The sequence below is a fragment of the Lepisosteus platostomus genome, chromosome 10 (assembly GCF_059453375.1).
Source record: "Lepisosteus platostomus isolate fLepPlt1 chromosome 10, fLepPlt1.hap1, whole genome shotgun sequence".
Lineage (NCBI taxonomy): Eukaryota > Metazoa > Chordata > Actinopteri > Semionotiformes > Lepisosteidae > Lepisosteus > Lepisosteus platostomus.
The window spans coordinates 10256987-10279361 of NC_142620.1; the positions used below are offsets into that span (position 1 = coordinate 10256987).

At 43.4% G+C, this 22375-nt stretch overlaps 3 protein-coding genes and 1 long non-coding RNA gene across 6 annotated transcripts; 2 read left to right on the plus strand and 2 right to left on the minus strand.

Annotated features, from left to right (window-relative positions):
* LOC148653276 (uncharacterized) lies at positions 1-1951 on the minus strand. Its single transcript, XR_015941638.1, has 2 exons — positions 1808-1951; positions 1-1578 (listed from the first exon to the last, which is right to left on the minus strand). It is a non-coding gene; the product is annotated as an uncharacterized LOC148653276 (long non-coding RNA).
* A 27-nt stretch (positions 1952-1978) lies between these two features.
* Positions 1979-11469, plus strand: prpf39 (PRP39 pre-mRNA processing factor 39 homolog (yeast)). 2 transcript variants are annotated; one of them, XM_088648075.1, is made up of 14 exons: positions 1979-2132; positions 4116-4513; positions 4646-4771; positions 6258-6376; positions 6662-6829; positions 7275-7440; positions 8033-8140; positions 8510-8674; positions 8991-9117; positions 9448-9716; positions 9868-10049; positions 10152-10226; positions 10508-10625; positions 10900-11469. In XM_088648075.1, exons 1-14 carry the CDS (start codon positions 2120-2122, stop codon positions 10954-10956), a joined length of 2091 nt encoding a protein of 696 aa, XP_088504201.1. In that variant the 5' UTR covers positions 1979-2119; the 3' UTR covers positions 10957-11469. The 2 variants fall into 2 exon arrangements, with proteins under 2 accessions (XP_088504201.1, XP_088504200.1); XM_088648074.1 differs by having other exon boundaries at positions 1981-2132; positions 4113-4513.
* Positions 11470-13182: 1713 nt separating this feature from the next.
* Positions 13183-16787, plus strand: faua (FAU ubiquitin like and ribosomal protein S30 fusion a). Of its 2 annotated transcripts, none has more exons than XM_088648077.1 (5): positions 13183-13348; positions 14280-14361; positions 14963-15107; positions 15428-15483; positions 16364-16787. In XM_088648077.1, exons 2-5 carry the CDS (start codon positions 14287-14289, stop codon positions 16487-16489), a joined length of 402 nt encoding a protein of 133 aa, XP_088504203.1. In that variant the 5' UTR covers positions 13183-13348; positions 14280-14286; the 3' UTR covers positions 16490-16787. The 2 variants fall into 2 exon arrangements, with proteins under 2 accessions (XP_088504203.1, XP_088504205.1); XM_088648079.1 differs by having other exon boundaries at positions 13198-13219.
* Positions 16788-17832: 1045 nt separating this feature from the next.
* On the minus strand, positions 17833-21617 carry fkbp3 (FKBP prolyl isomerase 3). The gene is made up of 7 exons (XM_088648076.1): positions 21459-21617; positions 20864-20965; positions 20515-20619; positions 20150-20285; positions 19699-19766; positions 19275-19372; positions 17833-18216 (listed from the first exon to the last, which is right to left on the minus strand). The coding sequence occupies exons 1-7, from the start codon at positions 21561-21563 to the stop codon at positions 18162-18164; spliced, it is 669 nt and encodes a 222-aa protein (XP_088504202.1). The 5' UTR covers positions 21564-21617; the 3' UTR covers positions 17833-18161.
* Between the last annotated feature and the right edge of the window lie 758 nt (positions 21618-22375).

Below are 22375 nucleotides of genomic sequence, written 5' to 3' on the forward strand. Positions count from 1 at the left end.
TTGGTGGTATCAGGTTTTTATTTTTTTAACGATATGCTCTTTTGCACTTTGAAAAGTGGTACACTATTATGAACGTTGTCATTGTGTGTCCTTCAAACACGAACTGATTTGATGCTGCAGAATGTACCATTTTAATGCACAATACATAAGGACTTATGGATGTATTTTTGTTTTAATTTATATTATATATATATGTCATTGTTTTGTGATATTTTCATGAAGTGTCTTATTGTAACTGGGGTTTTGTGTGATAAAAGTCAGGAATTGTGCTGAAAACAATGTTTTTCTTGCTCTCCAATTTAATTGCACAGTATTAGCTTAATCTTGCTGCTGTTATGTGGAATTATGTCTTTAATCTTGGCTTGGCTTTTGAACATAAAACATCCAGCTATGAAGAGGTATTCAGAGTTGCTGTAATAATGTGTTACAGTTTTGGGATTACCAAAATTAAATATGAAACAGGAAAAAAGTGAATATTTTTGTTACATATATTTTAAATGTACACAGATGCCTAAATCAAGGAGCTAACGGTGTTGGATTTAAAGTAATTATACTTTTGTGTGTTTAAAAATTTAAACGATCAATCTTTAAATTATGAATTTATACAGAGCCCGGTTATGTAATTCTCAGTAAGAATAGTGCCAGTTCTAATATAGCTTTTCAAAGAGTTTCCACACATAAACCGTACTGTACTTGTTTTAGACAGAGAAAAATGTTATATAAATATAAATAAATGGATCTATTTCTGTAAATTGTTTTTGCTTCTATTTTTTATGACTCACAGGAATCGGGTTCCAGTAGTGAGAGTAATACAGTGTGGCTCACGCCAAATTTCCATGTCTTGTATTTCCATGTATATACAACACTTAAGCAAGTGCCTGCTATATGAAATAAAATACAATAATGTTTACATCTGTGCTCTTCACATATACTATATGGGAGACTATTATAATTGATCTGAAATAACTTACACAAAATAAACATATTTGTACAAAGAAATATCTCATTTTCACATGCAACTAAAATAGTTCAAAAAGTAAATTGATTGATTTAGGCTAATTTTATTTCATTTTCAGGAAATAAGAAATATAGTTCCAGGGAGAAGAAAGATTTCACTGTATATCAAGCAGTGCTCGATGTGCCATATTATTACAGTACATGTGGGTTTTTTCACCGATGGTGACTTTGAAGGACTGTTCAGTAACTTTAAAGAGCAGTAGCTTTCACCTGTGCAGGTTATTAAACGTATTGCTTGAGTGGTCAGAGCGTAATCCATTCACATTTTTATCCTTATCTTCTTACATCGTGCCGTCTTGACAACCAAAACAAATTTCCCATTTCAAATGGCAAAAAACTGATCCTAGAAGTCCATGACGCGGGAGTCTACTGTGAGAGTGAAATCTCAGCCTATAAATCAGGAAGGCGTCACGGCTATGATTTGTCTGGGTTTCTGGGTATTTTAAACAGCCGTTTGAAGATGAAGCCGGAACCAAATTTCCATTCCTACCCACTTTTGCATACACATTCACATCCGCACAAGTTACTTGAGTCAGTTCAGGCTTTTTTCTGTGTTCACTCCTATAATGACAAAGGTAAAAAAAATATGTATTTTTACCATCGGACAAACAACATAGTTTATCATAAAAAGCGTTTCACGGTGGGCGTAGAAGGTGTGACATTTGACCACATTTTAGTAAGTTGTATAAAGATCACTATCTTTTTCTTCTTATACGTCTAAGGAAATGTATAGATTCACTGAAAATTACATTTGAAAATCAAAACCACAAACACACTGCGGGACACCCACGTAGATTCAGTTGAAACGATCAGACGTAAGTCTCTAGCTCAAGCCCTAAACGGTCTCCACAGCCGTGCCCGGCGTGGGTCTCCATCGCTGGGAATGCGAAAATAAGCCCCGGGAAACTGCGGGTTTGGATCACGTGTTGCCGCGTCCCAGCAGGCCGTCCCCCTTCCGGGTTATTGGCTGAGGCGCGTGCGCACCACGCCGCCGTCGCTCCGGAGAAATTAGTTGTGGAGAATGAGCGGAGAGAAGCCCGCCTTGAGGCTGCACCGATAAGGAAAAAAAAAACCCGTAATTCTCATTTGGAAACACAATTTGATGGAAGATTCTGGTGAGTAACGGTTTCGTGAGGGGATGAAGCGGCGAGGGGGAAAGTGTTTTATTTGAACGATTATGAAACGGGCTCATGACGAGGAGAGAGGGGGGCTGGTCTGGCTGTCGTAGTTTAGGCCCAAGAGCGAGCGGGGATTTCTCGGTAAAAAAAAAATATAAATACCTGTCGCAAAGCCCTCGCTTCATGTTAATATAATGTCGTTGGTAGAATTGTTGCTTGTGGAATTGTTTGCTTCGGTGTTAGCTATCGGGCTTCTGTGCGTTTTTCGGGTTTTTGCGTGCTCGGCTGCGTGTGCTTTCTGACTGAATCTGGTTTTGTTGACGGTTGTTGATAAGACACGGCGCCACGTTCCGTTGCTGAGGAGAGATCGCCTGGTGTGAAAACAGGGGGCAGGAGGGCAGGTAGTTTTGTCTTTCTAGTCGTGCGGGTCGAGAGTTTCAGTGTTTGACTCGCTCGATTCCACCCTGATCCGCAGCCGTGTCGTTTGCACATTTCAAGCAGCCACGAGTTTGACAAACACAAAAGGCTTTATTTTCTAAATGCACGGTCACGGTACACGGAGGGTAGTGCTGAGGCTTTTGTTTTGAAGATTAAATACCGATTTCTGAGGATGTAAACAAGTGTGAATTTTGAAACTCAGAAATCAAATGAAGCATTTGAAGTGCATAACCTCGGATAGCGGAGCTTGACATTGTATCGATTGCTCCAACTAAGACCAGCTCTATGGTTCTCTCTAGGAGCAACAACGAAGTTAAATAATATATACACTACTGTATATAAAAGCGGATATGCTGTTCTATAGTTACTTCAGCCGTACTTGTACTGTGAGTGACTCAGCGTATGTCTGCTCTGTAGAAGCGTTTCACTCGTGGCGGAGCTGTAGGATGGCAGGTGAGAGCTGTAAATCTGACTATAAGAGACATAAAATCGTTTAGTTAAACGTTCATGGTTCTGTTACCGACGTTGCAAAGTGCTTAGATTGCAGTTTTCAACGTGAGTGTCGAGGTAGCGCACAGTCCTCCAAACGGGCGTCACCTGCTCACACCAGCAGCAGCGCGATGGAAGGGTTTTGCACGCCGGATTATTCTCGCCCCTCAGAAGAGGCATGGATGAGCAAATTTCCTTCTCGCACAGTTTCAAGCCCAGCCTCGCTGTTCCTAATTTGGAAGTGACCGATTCTATAAATAAGTCTTTCGCCACACTCCCAGCTTTTCCCTGGGGTCTTTGTAGGTCTGTGCTGGGGGTGGAAGAACTTCCCAGCGCTGTCCGCGGACGTTCAGGAGGCAAAGTGTTAAAAGTAAGCTTAACCTGAAAGGCAGCCCCTTGATTTATCATTCTCATTAGCACGGTTAAGGTTATCATTAATAACAACCCCTTTCTTCTGTATATGGCATTTTGTACGTGCTGTACTTTTTAAGTGTAAATTAGTCCTCTGTCCTTCAGGTGTAGTGTAGACTGAAGTTTTCCAGGACCTCCAGACCTCTTTGTTGCAGGGTTTAGGCAGCTGTTACCCGTAACTCGTACATTACCTTGCACTCGGGCATATTTGTGCTGGGGCACAGGGCTTGATTTTAGTTTTGCGGTAGTAAGCAAGTTTGTGAATGAAAGGTTTTACTTAAATCTTTGTGCAGCGAAAAGATGTGAATATTGTAGACCTCCCAAAGAATGTTGTCGCCTGCAAGATATTCCATTTCGGATGAAAGGAGGCTTCTTAAGAAGTAATTGGTAGTTGGCAGTCAGTGTTAATAATACTGATTGATAATAATTCCTTACACTTATATAGCGCTTTTCTGGATACTCCATTCAAAGCACTTTTACCAGCAGTGGGGACTCCCCTCCCCTACCACCAGTGTGCAGCCCCACATGGGCGATGCGCCGGCAGCCAGTGTGTGCCAGTACGCTCCCCACACACCCGCTGTCAGCTGGAGGAGAGCAGAGTGATGAAGCCAGTTCATTCGGTTGTGTTCCTCTCCCCAGCAGACCAAGCAGAGGAGCCAATGACGGGCATGCTGGACTCTGCGGGGGAGGGCAGCTCACCGAGCGCGGAGCAGGCAGCAGTGGAGGGCTGCAAGCCTGCGGCTTCTGTCTCCGACCCCGTTCCGGAAGCCGCGACACAAGAAACCGCCGTTCAAGACGGAGAGCAGCAGCAGGAGCAGGAGCAGCAAGTCCTGCCGTCGGAAGAATCGCCGGGCAGTCCGACCAACATGGAGCTGGAGGACCCCTCGAAAGAGACCCCGGACGACGGGACGGTGGCCGACGACTTGGCCGCCATTGAGGTGCCTTTCCCAGCAGAGTACGAGAAGTTCTGGAAGGTGGTGGAGGATAACCCTGAGGACTTCACTGGGTGGACGTATCTTCTGCAGCATGCAGAGCAAGAGGTAAGCGCTTTCCAGGGAACCCACAGCAGGCCTCTGTGCTCCTGAACGCTGCAGCCGGCGCATGCATGCGTGCGCGTTGTGCTGCAGCTGTGCTGTTCGCCTCTGTAACTCTCGTTTTCGTTGTGGCTGCAGAATCACATTGTGGCGGCGCGGAAGGCCTTCGACGCCTTCTTCTCGCGGTATCCATATTGCTACGGCTACTGGAAGAAGTACGCTGACGTGGAGAGACGGCAGGGGAACATAAAGCACACCGAGGAGGTTAGCTGGGGACACGGGAAGGGGGTCTGTTTCCCAACACACCTGCTGGGGGACAAGATGAAACAGCCAATGAAGACCTGCTTCTGAGCTTGTACCTTTAAACCTGAAGAGGCAGAATTGATCATACCTGTTGGTCTGATTTGAATATTTGACTTCCTTGTCCAGATCACTGCAGTATGTTCATTCTTCAGTGTTTTTCATGAAGGGACATCTAAATGTATTTTTTCATCAAAGCTTAATATTATCCTTCTTGATCTCCTGATTATAAGGAGAAAACTGAAGGGTATTGCTCATAAGAGGCAACTTACGTTTTAAGCATTTTAAGGAGAAGTCTCATACACGGAACATTTTGAAACCCAAGGCTTAAATTCAGCCTGGCAGTCAAAATCTAAAATCAAAATGCAGTACACAATCGGTTTTTCCCAGAGAAAATATTAAAAACCATTAACATTTAATGTGTTCTTCTGGTGTTGGGCTATGAATATAAACTCTTTGGAAGAATATGGTAGTCGATTCTTAAGATTTTCAAAATTGTGATGAAAATAAAATGGAGCATCACATAAAAATTTCTGTTATGATTAACTTTGGACTAACAGACTTCTTATGTAATGTTGTCTGGCACTGTTGTTTTTAATATGCAGCATTATTTAATTTTGTTTAGGAATACAAGTTCAACAGTTCAGACTGCTCTCCTATTATATAAAAGGATTTTTTTTTACCATGATAGTTGGAAGGATCACCTGACCTGAAAATTCAGACTCATGAGATTCTCTCTTAGACGTTAAATTGCAGGGGTCTGCAAGGAAGACTTTTGGAATTAGTTTCTGCGTCTTCAGTGGTCACTGGTCTTTGTTTTGTTCATCCTGTTTTCCAGTAGCTGTCTTCTGAAGGGCACAACATCTAAAATCTTTTTTTGAACTTGGGTTTTGTTAGATTCAACTTGTGAACATATATTGGTGGGGGGTATATCTAACTTTTGTTTCCTTTGTTGACAGGTGATCTAACTTAGAGAGCTTGCCGAGCTTAGCAGTGATAGCCACTGTCGTTTTAAACAAGTATGGGCAGGGCGGTTTCCTTTATCGTACACTTTATGAAATTTAATTTTTTTTTAAATGTGGATATTCCAGTTTGTCTATATATTTGCAACGTTTTATTGCATTTTTGGTCAGACGCTGTCAGTGATGCTCTAATGGGTCTGTGCCGTATGGTCTGTACCCCCAAAGCCTTATCCTCAGCCTGGTCAGAAAGCAGGAACGACCAATCTCGGAAGAAACCAAGACCCCTGCTCCCCTTGGAGAACTGAACACTCACATGTACTTTTGCAGCTTCCACCTAAATGGTAATGGCAGATTATTTAAACAAAATTCCAAGTTCATTTAGCATTTTTGTAAAGGTTGAGCGGTAAATACATTTCCAGTGCTGGCTCTCCACTGGAGGCATAGTGATGGACCAGCAAATCAGCGTGCTGTGGCATCCTTCTCTCTAGGTGTACCGACAAGGCCTGCAGGCCATCCCTCTCAGCGTGGACCTCTGGCTGCACTACATTAGCTTCCTGAAGGAAACGCTGGACTCCGGTGACGCAGACACAGAGACCAGAATCCGAGCGTAAGTGACCCGTTTCTCTTCCTCTCCAGGTTTAAGTTAAATGCCTGTCCCTTTCTGTTCGTCTCTCGGGACAGGAGGACAAGCCGATCTTTTTGTTTTAAACACGATGGATGAACATTTTAAAATGAAGACTGGGTATATTGGCCCGAATAATAGCATGATGTGAAAACCTTTTTTTTTTTAGGTGTCTATGGTCAGGTCCAAAAGAAGTGTTCAGGATTGTTACGGTACACTGAGACAGACTACAGAGCAGATGGTGCTTGATGTCTTTTTTTTGGTCTACAGTGCATATGAACATGCAGTGCTGGCGGCAGGCACAGATTTCCGCTCTGACCGGCTCTGGGAGGCCTATGTTAATTGGGAAACGGAGCTAGGGAACTTGGCAAATGTTACGGCCATCTACGATCGCATTCTGGGTATTCCCACCCAGTTGTACAGCCATCATTTTCAGAGGTAAGTGGGACGATATGGCTCGCATGGTTCAAAACCCAGGGAGATTAGGATGTTCCCTGGAAGCTTAATAGATCCTTATGTACACCTTATGTCTCAACTTAAGTTCAAATGTAAAATTCTTGTTGGTAAGGCTGTAGAGCAATTGAGTCTTCTCTTAAGAGACTCAACCTCTATTTGTTTCCCTTTGTTTTTAATATATTTATCCATGAATGAAATGCTTAATGTTGATTTTAGAGTGGTTGGCTCTTGTAAATTCTAAAACATACTTTAAATATGAAAGGTTACTTTACTTATAAGTCATTAGAAGTATAGGAGTATTAATTTTCAGGTGGGTAAGGACAGTTATTCCGATTTAATTTTGCTGGCCTGGTGTAGCATAACTTTTTTCCACAGTTGCTGATTGCTGCTATGTGGATGTAGTCTTCTAAACAGTCTGCTCCTACAGATTCAAAGAGCATGTGCTGGGCAACCTGCCCAAGCACTTCCTATCTGAGGAGGAGTTCATCCGTCTGCGGCGTGAGCTGGCCACAGTGAATGGGATTGGTGGGGCAGAGGTACCACCAAGTGATGATCTCCCACCTGGCACAGAGGACCTTACTGATGCTGCTAAGGTATCTGAGAATTGAATCACCCACTGTCATGGTCTAAGTGGTTCTCAACCAGGGATTTGGGGACTTTTGCCCAAGCAGATCTTTTAATGGAGCAAAGTCAAAACATAGCAAGACTTAACATTTTGTCATTTTAGAAAGCCCTTTCTACATTGATATATTTTCTTTTGCTTCTAAGATTAAATCAAGGGCCCTATTGGGAATGATTGCTTTTAATGCAGTGTTTTTTTAGTGAGCGCTGATCGTCAGAGTCAACAGTTAAGTGTGCACCAGCGGACACAAGTCAAAACTAAGAAGAGGTGCATTTACAACTGGTGCATTTACAAAAGCAGGAGGTGCTTTTTTACACTAAGGGTTGTGGGAATCTGTGGTCAGCCACGCCATCCTGTTGAAGCCTGGTTGAAGTGCCCTGGATTCTGTAAAGAAATAGCTGTGTGTGAAATCCTTGGATCCATTAGCTACTAGTAACAAATTGAGCTAGACGGGACGAATGGCCTCCTCTGATTTCTAACTTTTCCTATGTTCCTAATGAATAAATGTCTAAACCATATGCAGGTTAAGATTTGACTTGGAAAAAATATGCTCTTCCTCTCAGCGTATCACAGAAATTGAAAACATGCGGCACCGAGTCATTGAGACGCGTCAGGAGGTGTTTAATCACAATGAACATGAGGTCAGCAAGCGGTGGACCTTTGAGGAAGGGGTGAGTTCACAGTGTCCCTTACACCCTTTCGAGGGCTTTTTGTTTTTGACAGATGAAGAATATTCAGGTCAGTATCAGGTTGGCCAGCACAGGAGCTGTATAGAGGATTTAGTGGCAGAATAAAATATGCCTGCTGCAGTTACAATTGTACAAACCTGTTTTTCTTTAAATTCGTTAATGGCAGTTTTTCAGGGGCTAAACAAGTGTGTTATATGTTTTTGGGCAAAAATAGTTTTTTCCTGTGCACTAAGAAAAGTTTATCCTGATTGGTATACTTTTATGTTAAAAACCGATAAGAGGGGTTGTTAGTCTGAGTGTTGTCTGCCGTTGAAAGAGTTAAACATTTGCTTCTTCATTGCTATGGTGCAGATTAAGCGGCCATACTTTCATGTGAAACCTCTGGAGAAAGCTCAGCTGAACAACTGGAAGGAGTACCTGGACTTTGAGATCGAAAATGGAACCCCGGAGCGGGTTGTTGTGCTCTTTGAGAGATGCCTGATAGCCTGTGCCCTGTATGAGGAATTCTGGATTAAGGTAACTACACACCCCTCTCAAGTCTCTTAAAGAATTTCAACTCCTCAGTAACTTTCTGCACTTTTTAATTGTAACGTTCATATGTAACTGTATCTGTTGTATTAGGGGATGGCCTGCTTGCCACCAGATTTGACTGCTGCATTTGCCAACTACGTTGCATCTCTTCGTCCTACATTACAGAAACTAATCTTAATGGTTCGATAAAGGTGCTGATGGGTTTAAAAGAATTTTAATGTTCTGTCAATGTATTTACTCGCCAAAGATGAATACAGAAGCTTAATTTTTGTGTTCTTTTCTTTCTGAATTTCTCTTCAAGTATGCCAAGTATCTGGAAAACCACAGCATTGAAGGTGTGAGGCACGTCTACATGAAAGCATGCACAATGCATCTTCCCAAGAAGCCCATGGTTCACTTTCTCTGGGCTGCTTTTGAGGAGCAGCAGGGTATGTTGACTAGATTTCTTTATATAGTTTTCTCATACTACAGTAATACTACAGTAGCCTTTTTTGGTGACACCAACCCACCAGGTGATAGTGCCTCTGTCGTACACTAGGTTGTTGTGTTCAGCATGAGTGAGGAGAATCGGGTAAAGGTAAAGGTGTCCTCTCTTTTTTTTCTGCCTGGGCTTATTGAGTGCTGACAGTGAAATGGGTCTTTAAGAGTTTAATAAGAAATCCTATAGGAATGCGTCCTCATTGCCTTTAGCAGTAAGATTGGGCTTTTTTTAAGTGGGGCAGAAGAGTGCTGTAATGAGACCTGTTTGTGGGCGTCAGGGAACATTGAAGAGGCACGGGGGATCCTGAAGGCGCTGGAGGAGGCAGCACCAGGGCTGGCCATGGTGCGGCTCCGCAGGGTCAGCCTGGAGCGCCGCCACGGCAACCTGGAGGAGGCAGAGACTCTGCTGCGCGATGCCATCAAGAACGGGAAGACCGCCAACGAGTCCTCTTTTTATGCCATCAAACTGGCGCGCCAGCTTTTCAAGGTTCAGAAGAGCCTTCAGAAGGCTAGGAAAGTGCTGATGGAAGCCATCGAAAATGACCAGGTAATGTCGCAGTCCTGTGTGTCTATTCTCCATTGCTTCATGTATAATTTACCATGCCTGCTCATTTTTGTAGAGTGAAATGACATTGCATCCGTTTTCTTTCCTTGTTCTTTGATTTATTTTTTATATTTTCAAAAATGTTGATCCACAGAGTCCGAAGTTGTACCTCAACTTGTTGGAGCTGGAATACAGCAGTGACCTCAAACAGAATGAAGAGCAGATCCTGTCGGTCTTTGACAGAGCCTTGAGCAGTTCGCTGTCTATAGACACGAGAATCACCTTCTCCCAGCGCAAAGTAGAGTTTCTAGAAGACTTTGGCAGTGACGTCAACCGGTATGTAGGATTTCCTTATTCTTCAGATGTAAAAATAGGCTGCCTTGCATCCATTTATTGAATCTGATAAAACAGTGCATCATAATGATTTTCTTTCCTAAGGCTCATGTTGGCATACGATGAACATCAAAAACTTCTGACAGAACAGGATTCGTTGAAGAGAAAAGCTGAAAATGGGTAAGTAAAATATCTGAGAATGGAGATTTCATAGCAAGTATTTTAATTCATTATCAGGTTGTCACATCCACAAATTACTCATGATGGCGCAATGAGCAAATGCAGGAAACATAATATTATGCCATGGTGAATTTGTGATGGTGATTCAATGTGTATGTTGAATTTGTCTGGATTGTATCCACACCTTAGTTAGCTTTAAGGGCTGCATTTTTAATCTTCCTTTGAAGGGATTTGCATTGGTTGCACAAAGAGACCAAATATGTGTTAATGCTCATCTGCAGATCACAAGAACCAGAGTCAAAGAGGCAACGTACTGACGATTCTACTGTGGTCACTGGGCAGATGATGGCAGCAGACATGCACACCAACCACTCTGCTTACAACTACAACTGGTACCAGGTGAGTGATCTGTGCTAACTGGGGAAGCTGGAAGCTAATTCTGGGTGGGGAAATGATCTTCCTTTCTAAGAATATGATTTTTTTTTTAATTGTCAACTAAATTGATGCTTCAGCTTTCATGCTAGTATACCACTTCCTCGCCACTGCCATAAAGTAATACAGGGGGAACAAGGTGTTCTTTTAATGTTAGAAAACAAGTTAACTGAACCTTGTCTTCCTTTTGAATATTCAAGCCTTTGTACTTAATTCTCCTTTGCTTTTTCGTTTTCTACAGTACAACTATCAGACGCCGTGGAACTATGGACAGTACTACCCTCCTCCTCCAACGTGATTGAACCTTCTGGAGGACAGCTTTATTTTTAATAAAACCTCATACTCTAGTCTGCAATAGGCACCTTGTTCTTTCCCTTTTTTAACATATGGGAAATTGTCCTGCCACCATTGACAAAGGAGCATCGAGGACATCAGCAGAGTTTTTTTCTGGTGTTTTTCTTTCTTGCTTCTTATATGGGGAAAAATGTGAATTGCTTACAGAAAAGTGCTTTAAAAGTTAAAATGTGGTTGTTTCCTTCATACATTCTGGGTTTTCAAAAGAAAAATTATCTAAACTAGGTCGCGGACCTGTAAAGTTTTATAAATGCCGCTTTTTGTTTCTATTTGTTATTTCTAAGATTTCATTAATGTGAAATGCCATAATTAGTTTTGCAAATACCCAGTAATCTGAAAGTTTTCTGTGATGTGTGAGGTTTTTTTCTTGAACAAATACTGAAATTGAGGGATCTAATTTTTTTTATTGTGACTTCATACTTTAATTTCATAAAATAAAATGGCTATAATACACAAAGTATTTTGTTTTACTTGGAGTATGAGTGATTTGAATTGTGGTTGCTGGTGTGTTGCCGTAATCAATCTTGCCACTGAATTTTGGTATAGTAGGTTGGTACTCCGCCTGACTTCAACATTTCTAGGCAGAGACCTTTGAGGTTTGACTCGCTCACCCTGCCTATATTTTATACAGGGCCCCACAGAATACTTCACATGAACATGCATAACTTGTATAAAAATGTTAAAGCAGTAAGTTAATTTTAATCAGACAGAGCAGGTACGAGAGGTATTGTGCACCTGTTCTTGATGTCCATCAGACTTCAATAACTTCTACGATTTGCAAGGATCTTGTGTAAGAAGTAGATTTGTAATATTACTAAACCTATTCTATGCGTTATGAAACATTGATTTTGGACATTTAATATCCGTGATGCTTAAGTAACTTGAATTAGCACTAAATCACTCCATTAGTGAGAGTAGAGTGAGCCCAGTTGATGAACCTGTTCAAAGTAAAGCTTGGAAATATCAGAAAAACAGGAACCAATATACTCCACTTATCAAGAGAACAAATCCTTGCGCATCTGGTGTTTTGGAGCAGCACCTCTGGTGGATGTGTCAGCAGTAATGGGAAGTCTTTAGCCGGGTTTCCCAGTCCTGCTATTGCACGCCCACCAACTTGCATGCTCATTACATAATTGTTTTTATTTGGAAGTGGGAGATTTTAAGGGATTTGCAAAAATGCAGATATTTAAAATGAAATTTTGGAAATCTTTTAGAACCAAAACAATTCACTTATGTAACAGTAATTGTGAATTAGGGGATCAGCAATGTAACAGCTCATCTGGAATAAATATCAACAGGTATGTGGGTTCATAGGATTGGCAACTCCCTGGTTAACATTAATTAATCAAGGTTTTGTTTTGGCCACTCTGGTGCAGACCAACAGAATGATAATGTGTGCCGACTGTAGTGTATAACCGACAAATCAATGAGGAATTTAGATACTATGGTCTAGGTCAATGTTGCTACAGAACTCCACTTCTGGATGGCAATGGCAGCCTGACTGCATGGTGCTACAGTATATTGATCCAGTCCTGGGACCTCACTGCTGCTGTTCTTGTGGGCTTATTCTGATGGGACAACATTCCAACAGGACAAAGCATGTCCACAAGTTGCTTGTGTGGTAATAGATGAGGATGCAGCAGTTATACCATGGATACTCTGCTCACCAGGTGTCAGCCCCACTGGATGCTTGTGGGATGAGCTAGGATGTCCTGTGACATCTGGTCTGGTCTCAGAGAGAGAGAATTGAATGGAGAGAGCAAGCAGGCTCATGTCTGTCCAGGTCCCATGAGAGCAACAGGACAAAATCCCACAACACCACATTTATTAAGTTGTACAAAGTATTAACCAGTAACTGTGTTTTCCAGGAGGGGTCACACATGGCTCCAGGCTCTGGCTTTAATAGTAGACCTCCTTCTAATTGCCTTGTTGATGACACGTATTGACCACCATCGTAAATTTACCCAGATGTTTTTTTCATCATATTCATGTTAAATTTGTAAATGTGTTGCAGTTATAGGTGTTACGATGGCTTTAATGTGAGAATATTGATACTAATTTTGAATTATATAAAGTAAATTAATATGAAGAATTGGAGCGTTGTTCTCAACCCATAATGCAACCTGGTTTTGTTGCGTAACTTGGCGATCTTTGACCTCCTGGCAATCCCATCATCCTCCTTTGGCGCATGCGCGTAGTATTAAAAAGTAGGTTGCGTTTATTTCTTCGCAAGCCACGAAGAGTCATCGCTGCTGTTTCTTCTAGTTTGTATTTTGTTCAGCGGCAGTCTTAACTTTTATATCATCCCGTAATTACTTTCTGCGTTTTTCCGTTGGGTGAGCTCTTTACGATATCTCGCTTTCTCCAATAAGATATAAAGACTCATGAAATAGCGTGTATTTTGTGTAGCCCAAGAGTGTTTTAATTAAGCTCCAGTATGCTTAAATAAACCATTATGATAGATCTACTTTGGTCATGCTGCCATTTAAAAACAAATTGGTGATCAGGCTGAATTTTCCAGAGTTGTCACAGTTTTGTGAAATACTGTCTGCGTAGGTCTGGTTAGGCCCGGCCGGAGGAGGCTTCTTGTACCAGTACCTGTGATGGGTGGAGAGGTTTCTCACAGGCCACCAGTTTCATGCGGGGAAAGCATTTTTTTTTAAACCCAGCATTATCTGCTTTCGTTTGCTATGAAGGGTCCCTCAGCGCCATATCCGCGAAAGTATTGTACCACGAGTGTTGCTGCTGAAGTACATTACTTCACTGCGCAGATAAAGACGAGCTAAAGTTTGGGAGTCTCACCCTTTGAAGCTATTTAACTACAGTATAGCCAATCCCTTGAGCACGTTTTGTTGTTTATTCTTTACTATAATGCTTCTATACTATATAGCGGACAAGTAGGAGAGCTGACATAGCAGCTGAACCATGTGATTCTAAAACATTTCGGGAAAAGTAAAAAAAAAAAACAATTTAAAGCAACATGTACTGCCACGTCTTTCTGATGAAACGCCAACGATGCGCGTTCTCTAATGGCTGTATGCTCAGGTGTGTTTGGTTAGTCTCAGATCTGGGAGAACAGCTCGGGGGCAGTTTTATTTCCCCTGGGCGAGGAACACAATTTGTGCAGGCTGGTCTGTTCCATGTTGTGTGAGCCGTAGCCCTGTCCCGAGTCGGCCTGTGCTCGGGAGGTGCTGTCATGGGGGAGACTCGCGGCTGTGGACCCTGGGAGTGCGATTCTGGTGTCAGTGTGACCTCTTCCCTTTGCAGAGTCAAGATGCAGCTGTTCGTGCGCACTCAGAACACCCACACTCTTGAGGTGACTGGGCAGGAGACTGTCCGAGACATCAAGGTGAGGTCGACATCTTCTCTTGGAAACTGTGTAATGGTTTGGTTTTCCTCCGCAGCAGATTGGCTGCAGCCACATTAATCTGACTTCATGAATGAGGGGAACTGAATTGGTATCCGAACAGCTTGGCTACCAGGTTCACTTTCAGTAGCTTGTGGGGGGTTATATTTATATAAGGGAATAAAAACGCATCCTTTGCAGGCTATCCGTGTTGAGCTGCCTTTGCATTTCAACAACATCAGGTTAGAGTTCCCATCAAAACCCCTCTGCTGAGGGCACGTGGCTAAGGATCTGTGCCTGTGACTGGAAGGTTGCCGGTTCAAATCCCGCGGCCGGCGGAGGAATCCTACTCTGTTGGGCCCCTGAGCAAGGCCCTTCACCCCAGCTGCTCCAGGGGTGCCGTACAATGGCAGACCCTGCGCTCTGACCCCAAGCTTCTCCCTGTCTGTGTGTCTGTGTCTCCATGGAGAAAAGCTGGGGTATGCGAAAAGACGGAATCCCTAATGCAAGAAATTGTATAGGGCTAATAAAGAAACATTATCATTATACATTATAACCTGCTCCCGGAGACTGGCGTTGAGTGGTGTGGGTGTGTGTCTTGCAGGCCCGGGTCCAGGCCCTGGAGGGGCTGTGCGTGGAGGAGCAGGTGCTGCTGCTGGCCGGCGCGCCCCTGGAGGATGAGGCTGTGCTGGAGCAGTGTGGGCTCACGGAACACTGCACCTTGGAAGTGGCAGCCAGGATGCTCGGAGGTATGGAGTCTGTGTCGGCGAAGCGGCAGGCCGGCAGGAGGACGTTTGCCACGCGTTTTAAATGCGTGCGGTGGCTGGGGGTGGGGAAATAAACTGGAGTTACACTTGCGATGGGTTTTTTCATTCCCTTACGTAACAGCGTGCTGTAGTGTAATTTTAGAGCAGGGGAGTGTAATCTCGTGGATTTTGGCTCTTGGTTAAACTGCATCTGCCCTTTGTGCGGGCTGAATTGACGTTGCTCCCTGGACGGCTGGTAAGAAGAGGTCCGTTCTTCTGATCTGCCTGCTTTAGGAACGCTCTTTCTCCTTCCTTCTCCTCAGGTAAGGTCCATGGTTCCTTGGCTCGAGCTGGCAAGGTGCGGGGACAGACGCCAAAGGTCAGTAGAGAGAAAAATCACAAGCTGTATTTACAGTATCTCCTCTGTTATACTTGGTTCATACTTGGGTCTTCCCAAAGGAGACTTGAATGTCTTGTGGATTTTGAATATTTTTGGTCCGTTTACATCTTGTACAACAGCCTGCTTTGAAGTCCCGATGTTTATTAATTGATGCAAGTTAGGCAGTGACCTGTGAAAATAAGATTATTTTTTTTTACCGTTTTGGAAAAATTGGATCTCTGGCAAGCACTAGTAACCAAAACAATCACTTTAAGAAATGCAGCTATATTATTGTAACATGCAAAAACTGTTAAGGTGAGTATCCTACTTCATGATCAATATATCCTATGTTCATCCTTTCATATTATACAGTAAACTGGCTAATGCGAGTTAAACCTATTAAACTGGTCCGATAAAGTCTCGTAATACACTAGTTTAGCTTGGAATGCATGATGTTCCAGATGTGCCCACAGGTAAAAAGCGCATGGACTTGCATGTGACCATGCCAGGCCTTTGTCATGCGTGAGTGAGACCCTGTTTGAAAGGGGACTCGTCAAACGTTCTGGCACATGGCCTAAACCAGTTCCACAACGTATGCATATTTTTCTTAAATTGTCACTATATGAAACCATCTTGAATAACCTCTTTGGAATATAAAACTTCCTTTTTTTTTAACTTCCTGAAAAATTGTAGATTTTTTTTTTATTTGTGTAAGAAGTTCAAAATGACAGGCTGGTCAGTATTATGACTTAAGTGTTTTAAAGTCTAGGCTTCAGCCTTTCCAACTTTCCAACGCTAATGGTACTTCCAGCACCTGTAGCCCAGGATGCTGACGGTGGTCCTAAACGATGGATTGAATTGCTTCTCGTGTTCTTCTCAGGTGGACAAGCAGGAAAAGAAGAAGAAGAAGACAGGCCGGGCCAAGCGGCGTATCCAGTACAACCGCCGCTTCGTGAACGTGGTGCCCACATTCGGCAAGAAGAAGGGGCCCAATGCCAACTCTTAAACCCCCAGCACTACTAGAGCAGCAACACCGGTGTGCTGGTTTCCAGTGGCTTTCTTGGTCAGACTCTGGACTTGTTGATTCAACTCTTGTACTGCTTACAGATTCTGCACAAAGACCCATCTGCTAAAAAAACACGGATAAAGAGAAATTATTTACTGTAGTTCAGTGCTGAATTAAAATTCCTTTTTAATTTCACTCTAAATTAAGAGTATGAACTTGAATATGGCGTCAGTCACTGCTCTTGGTAGATCATGAGGTGTTCTTTTCTTAAATAAAGTGCATGATATAATATATTCTAGATGAGTCTTAAGGTGAACTTTCTTCCTGTTCTGCAGTGTGATGGGGACCATTTTTATATGCAATAGGAAAGATTTACTTCCTTTTGGTGTTAATTTTAAATAGGGGTAATCCTCTTGTTTCATAGCCTACATTCTGATTTGAATAAAATGTGTAATGAAGTCAGTTTTCTAAACCATTATGGCTCGTGATAAGTGCAGTCTTGCATTGTTTATTTTTGAGGATTCAAAAGGGACAGTAATTATAAGATATGGGTGAAGGAGTACTTTCATTTTGCAATCCATGCATATGTGGCAGCAAGTGTCCTGATGCCTATGAATGTGGCCCATGGTTCTGTTAACATCCCTATTGTGTGGTGAAGAATTGGATGTTATGCAACTATCAGCTCATCGCAAAGGAAGAAATTTAAGACCATAGCAATGTTATCTGCACCAATAATCCATCATAAAGTGCTTATCATGCAATTTATAAAGTCTCTTTTAAGTGAGCATTGGGGTGGGGGGCAGAATAGTTCACAAAACTGCTGAAGTGAACCAGTGATGAGAATTCACAACCCCAGTGATTTACGAAGCCGAGACGACTGCAGAAACAAGGGCTCAGTAAGCTTAATGGCTCAGTAGGCATGAAATCCAAATGGCACTGACAAATTCCAGACTGGACAGACAGCTGATGCACGTACCAGGGAGACAGATAAGGTGTTGCAAGCATTAAGAAGGTGAAAGTCATTTCAATACCTCCAATTATGCATTTGAAGATATGAGGGAAAAAAAGAAAATATCAACAGTGCTTTAATCTATCAAGTGTAGAACTGAAATCACATTTTATACATTAATTAGACCTCAGTTGTAATATAGTGTTCAATTTTGATTTTAAAAGATGGTGTAGCTCTAGAGGAACTACAAAAGAGCAAATACACTAGTTCCTCGCATGAAGGTAATGATACAGCATATGGACAGATGCATTTCTACCTGGACCTGGACACTATTACACAGGAACCTTGTTCTGGTATTCAGAAACTGAAATCAACAAAGGGACGCAAGTGAAAATTAAGGTCAGAACCATTTATATACAATACAGGAGAAGCTTCCTTTACATAGACGATTGCAGAAATCTGGAACCAGCTCAAGTGAGTTTTGAAGCTGACAATTCATTTCTCGGCTCACAACTTGATGAGTAAGCAATGAAGGCAGGCTCTTGTCTCCAAAATCATTTTTATTTTTTGTCTGACCAAGCGAAACAGAAAAAAATGAAATATGCAGGCATTTCACAACTTCCATCTCCCAGTTCTGAAGTCCAAAATACTGTAGCTGAAAATGTATTTACAATGTGTTTCATCACTGTGAACGGATTTTTTTCACAAGAAGGGCTGTATAACCTAGTCTATTGAAACCAGCTCCACTTCAAAAATGAGCTTGGCATTTGGTGGAATTCTGATGGTTGACAGATTAAGGAATTTAAGCTTTGACCAAACCGTCAGCCATGCAGTCCTACTACCTGTAAAGATGTTCAATATTGTATAAGCTGAATGTTTAAAACATAATTCAACATTACACACCAGTAAGACACTTGGTGTCAAATTTACAATAAGTGATACATTTCTCCTTTTTACTCAATACAATACCCACACTCCCTCTGTAATACCCGATATTGCGCACCCTGCCCTTGTGAGGCACTGAAACACTTTGCAGCAAGGACTGCAGCTGCAGTCAGCTCTGCTTCTATGGGAATTTAGGCACTAACAGCACTGGATTGTCTTTTCTATACTTTCAAAAGCAAGCGAAGATTGGAATGACCTGTATGAACATAAGCATTTGTATGCTTATGTATGAACATGGAATTAAGTCACTTTGGCCTTCAGTTTGGATGGCAGCCATGACTGTAGCCAGCCAATAATAATAATTTCTGACATTTATACAGCGCTTTTCTGGACACTCCACTCCAAGCTGTTTACAGGTAATGGGGATCCTCTCCACCACCACCAGTGTGCAGCCCCACCTGGATGATGCGACAGCAGCCATAGTGCATCAGTACTCTCCCCACACACCAGCTCTCAGTGTGGAGCAGAAGAGAGTGATGAAGCCAGTTCAGAGATGGGGATTATTAGGAGGCCATGATTGGTAAGGGCCAAAGGGAAATTTGGCCAGGATGCTGGGGTTACAACCCTACTCTTTTCAAGAAACACCCTGCGATTTTTAATGACCACAGAGAATCAGGACCTCGGTTTTACGTTTCATCCGAAAAACGGTGCCTTTTTACAATATAGTGTCCCCGTCACTATACTGGGGCATTAGGACCCACCCAGACCACAGGGTGAACGCCCCCTGCTGGCCCCACTAACACCTCTTCCAGCAGCAACCTTAGTTTTTCCCAGGTCTCCCATCCAGGTACTGACCAGGCTCGAACCTGCTCAGCTTCAGTGGGCTGCCAGGAGTGAGCTACAGGGTGATAAAGCTCAGGCGTTGCTCTCAAGGCCAGCAAAGAAGGATACTTGGCGTCAGGCTGCCCTTTCTTGCCATACGCCCACTCTGGCTCGATCTCCAGCCGTGCCTTCTCGCCCACGCTCATCGTCAGGAGGGCCTCATCCCACTGCAAGAAGAGAACAGCACAGGGTACCGCAACGGGGCTTCACACTCACAAGAGCAGCTGGCGGGCTCCGGGAACAGACTTGAAAATGAACACGAAGGCTGAAGGGAACGATAACAGCTCTGCATGGTCAGTCTCCATCTCCCAGTCTCAAAACTGCTCAGTTGGACAGGCTGCTCTATTATTATTATTATTATTATTATTATTATTATTATTACAAAACCCCCTCCCCCCATAATCTAGGTGAAGGCATATGGTTTTACAGCAGTGGTTTAGTCAGCCTCCTCTGAATTAAAAGCATGCTTGCAGGTGCAGTACCAGTGTCTTACCCCTCTGATGACCTTCCCCATTCCAACCTTAAAGCTCAGTGGCTTGCTTGCTTTTTTCTTCTTGGCAGCTATATCAGAGAAAATCAGTCCTTAGGAATACAGAGTACAACCAACACAACGCCATTCCCGCACACCGTGTTTAGACTGTTACACAGAAGAAAATAAAGCCGAAAACAACACGACAGCATCTATAAAGGCACGTGTCCATTCTGAAACATTCATCTGCAGTCTGTTGGGACAAAGAGGGCTAGTACCTAACCACAGCCCGGAGAAACACATATTACACATGAAGTGCCCTGGAGTGCCAATGTGTTTTAATAATGAAGCATCTCAATTTGTGGAATTTAAGGAAGCCAGGATAACACGGCAGTACCTGCAGCTCGTCACATTTAGCTAATGTCCTACCCCCGGATTGGACTTCCAGCCAGCCCCTGGTTATGGCAGCACTTACATGTCGCAACGTTGGAGTCAAAGACGGTACCATCCTCCAGTGTTCCTGTGTACCAGCAGCTCACCGTGTCGCCCTTCTTGGGGAAGTTAACTTTATCTCCCTTCTTCAGCACAGACTTCACATATTTAGGAGGGCCCTTAAGACAAATCACAATAACGTCATGATAGCCAGTCACAGTAACAAGTACACGGCCTGACCGACTTCCTTGTTTCCACAGCATGTGGAGAAAATGAAGGCAGTTCTAATCCCCAGAGGGACTTGCACTCTGAGTTGAAGACCAACACCAGAGTGTGGATTTGGGTCTCCAATGCAGGGCTAACCTGCACTGCAAAGGCTTGGGTCCTGAGCCCCTGAGGACGTCTCACCTCTTCCACTGGCTCTTCCGGCTTGGTGTCCTTGGGCTTGTCTTCAATCTTCACTTCCTTCGCCTGCGCGGTCACCTCCTCCACGGGGTCAGTGCCCTTGAACCTCTGCGCTCACGAGAAACAACAACAGGACAGAGAGGACAACACTGACAGCCTGAAGAACATCACATCCATGGCTGAATTATCTGCAACAGGCTTCTGATGCTTATTTGAGAGCCAATGTGTCAGGCCAGTACAGATCGGCTGTATTCTAAATGGATGCCATTCTCCAGCTGTCATTTGGAAACACTGCTGTCCTTCAGTAGGTGTTAATCACTGCTCCTCTGCTCACAGTCAGCTCCACACCTACCTTACTCTCGAAGAGCTGGTTGTAGGCTGAAATCAGGTTTTCCTTTTTCGCAGTCTTGGCCACATTTTTAATGTTTCCCAACAGTTTGTGCTCTGCAAGAAACTAGTGGAGAAAGAGACAGAACCCGTCATGAGTATCAAATCGGCTCACTCTGAATTTATAGACCTGGCCGAGTAAATCTCAAATGCTTCACCGACATTTTTACAGTTCTTTACTTTAATCTTTGCAGTTCTCGTTATTTGCCTCTGATCAATCTGATGCTGGCACTATAAAACGTCTGTTAAGATGAGACAATAGAGTTGTCTCAGAGACAATCTTAACTACAGACAACAGCAACTGTTTACCGTGTTTTTACAGAAACGTTCTGCGTGCGTTAGTCTACTTATGTATTAAAATAAATGCCGTCTGTGGTTCTGGTTGTATTTGTAAGTGACACGATCTCACGGAAGTCACGGAAAAGCATGCCGCAATGACCAGTCCGCAACGTTAGTCAGCAACACCCGCACAACACACACTACACGTGCTGCAGCCTGTGCAACACATCGCACAGCAACAACAAATGATGAACAGGACGCCGGCAGCGCCAGCCACCCACCGAGTCAGCTGCGTTGTCTTGTAAGAATTTAATGAGATCTTTCTTGGGCAGGTCGTCACTTTTGAGCTGCTCGCTACTCCACTCTCTCCTCGGTTCCGCAGCCATCTTTCCTACCAGCAGCTAGCTGACCTCTCACCCGCGCTGTGGGAGGAGCCAGCAGCCGTGACCTCACGGGGGCTGGGCCAGATCGCTCGAGAGGGTCAGGGGCAGCTCGCAGGTTTAGCCCAGAGCTAGTAACGGTCCTGTCTCGGGCTCAATCCCTGCCACGCGTTCGGTTTGCAACGCAAAGACCCGCGAGACAGAGCTGATCTCGTTCGAAGGACAGTTCCAATTATGAATCTGATCTTCTGCTAAGCAGAAACAGAAGGGCGCCCCGATTCGGAATATTGAGTTAATTGAGTTATTCGTACCAGTAATTTAAATGTAGGCCGACATTAATATATGTTGTAACGCAACGGGGTTCAGGTGGGGCGCCCTTGCCGCATTAGGTCAGCCCCCCACCGCCGGGGGCTCGAACCCGGAACTCCCGCGTCACTCAACAGGGACCCAGCCCGGTGAGCCAAAGAGAGGGAGCCCCGGGTTCGAGCCCCCGGCGGTGGGGGGCTGACCTAATGCGGCAAGGGCGCCCCACCTGAACCCCGTTGCGTTACAATATATATTAATATCGGCCTACATTTAAATTGCGTTACAATATATATAATTGTGGCTTATACATAGCTATACATAGTATACAAAAAAATGAAACATATATTGTATGCATAGTATATACCAGCTGAATGCTCGTGGTCATGTAATGTTAGTTAAAAAATAAATACATGTACTGTATGAGAAAATACTTATATTTACTTACTGAGTACTAGTACAGAGATACTCATTGGAGGCACGTAACTATGCGACACTCCATAGATTTCAATGCG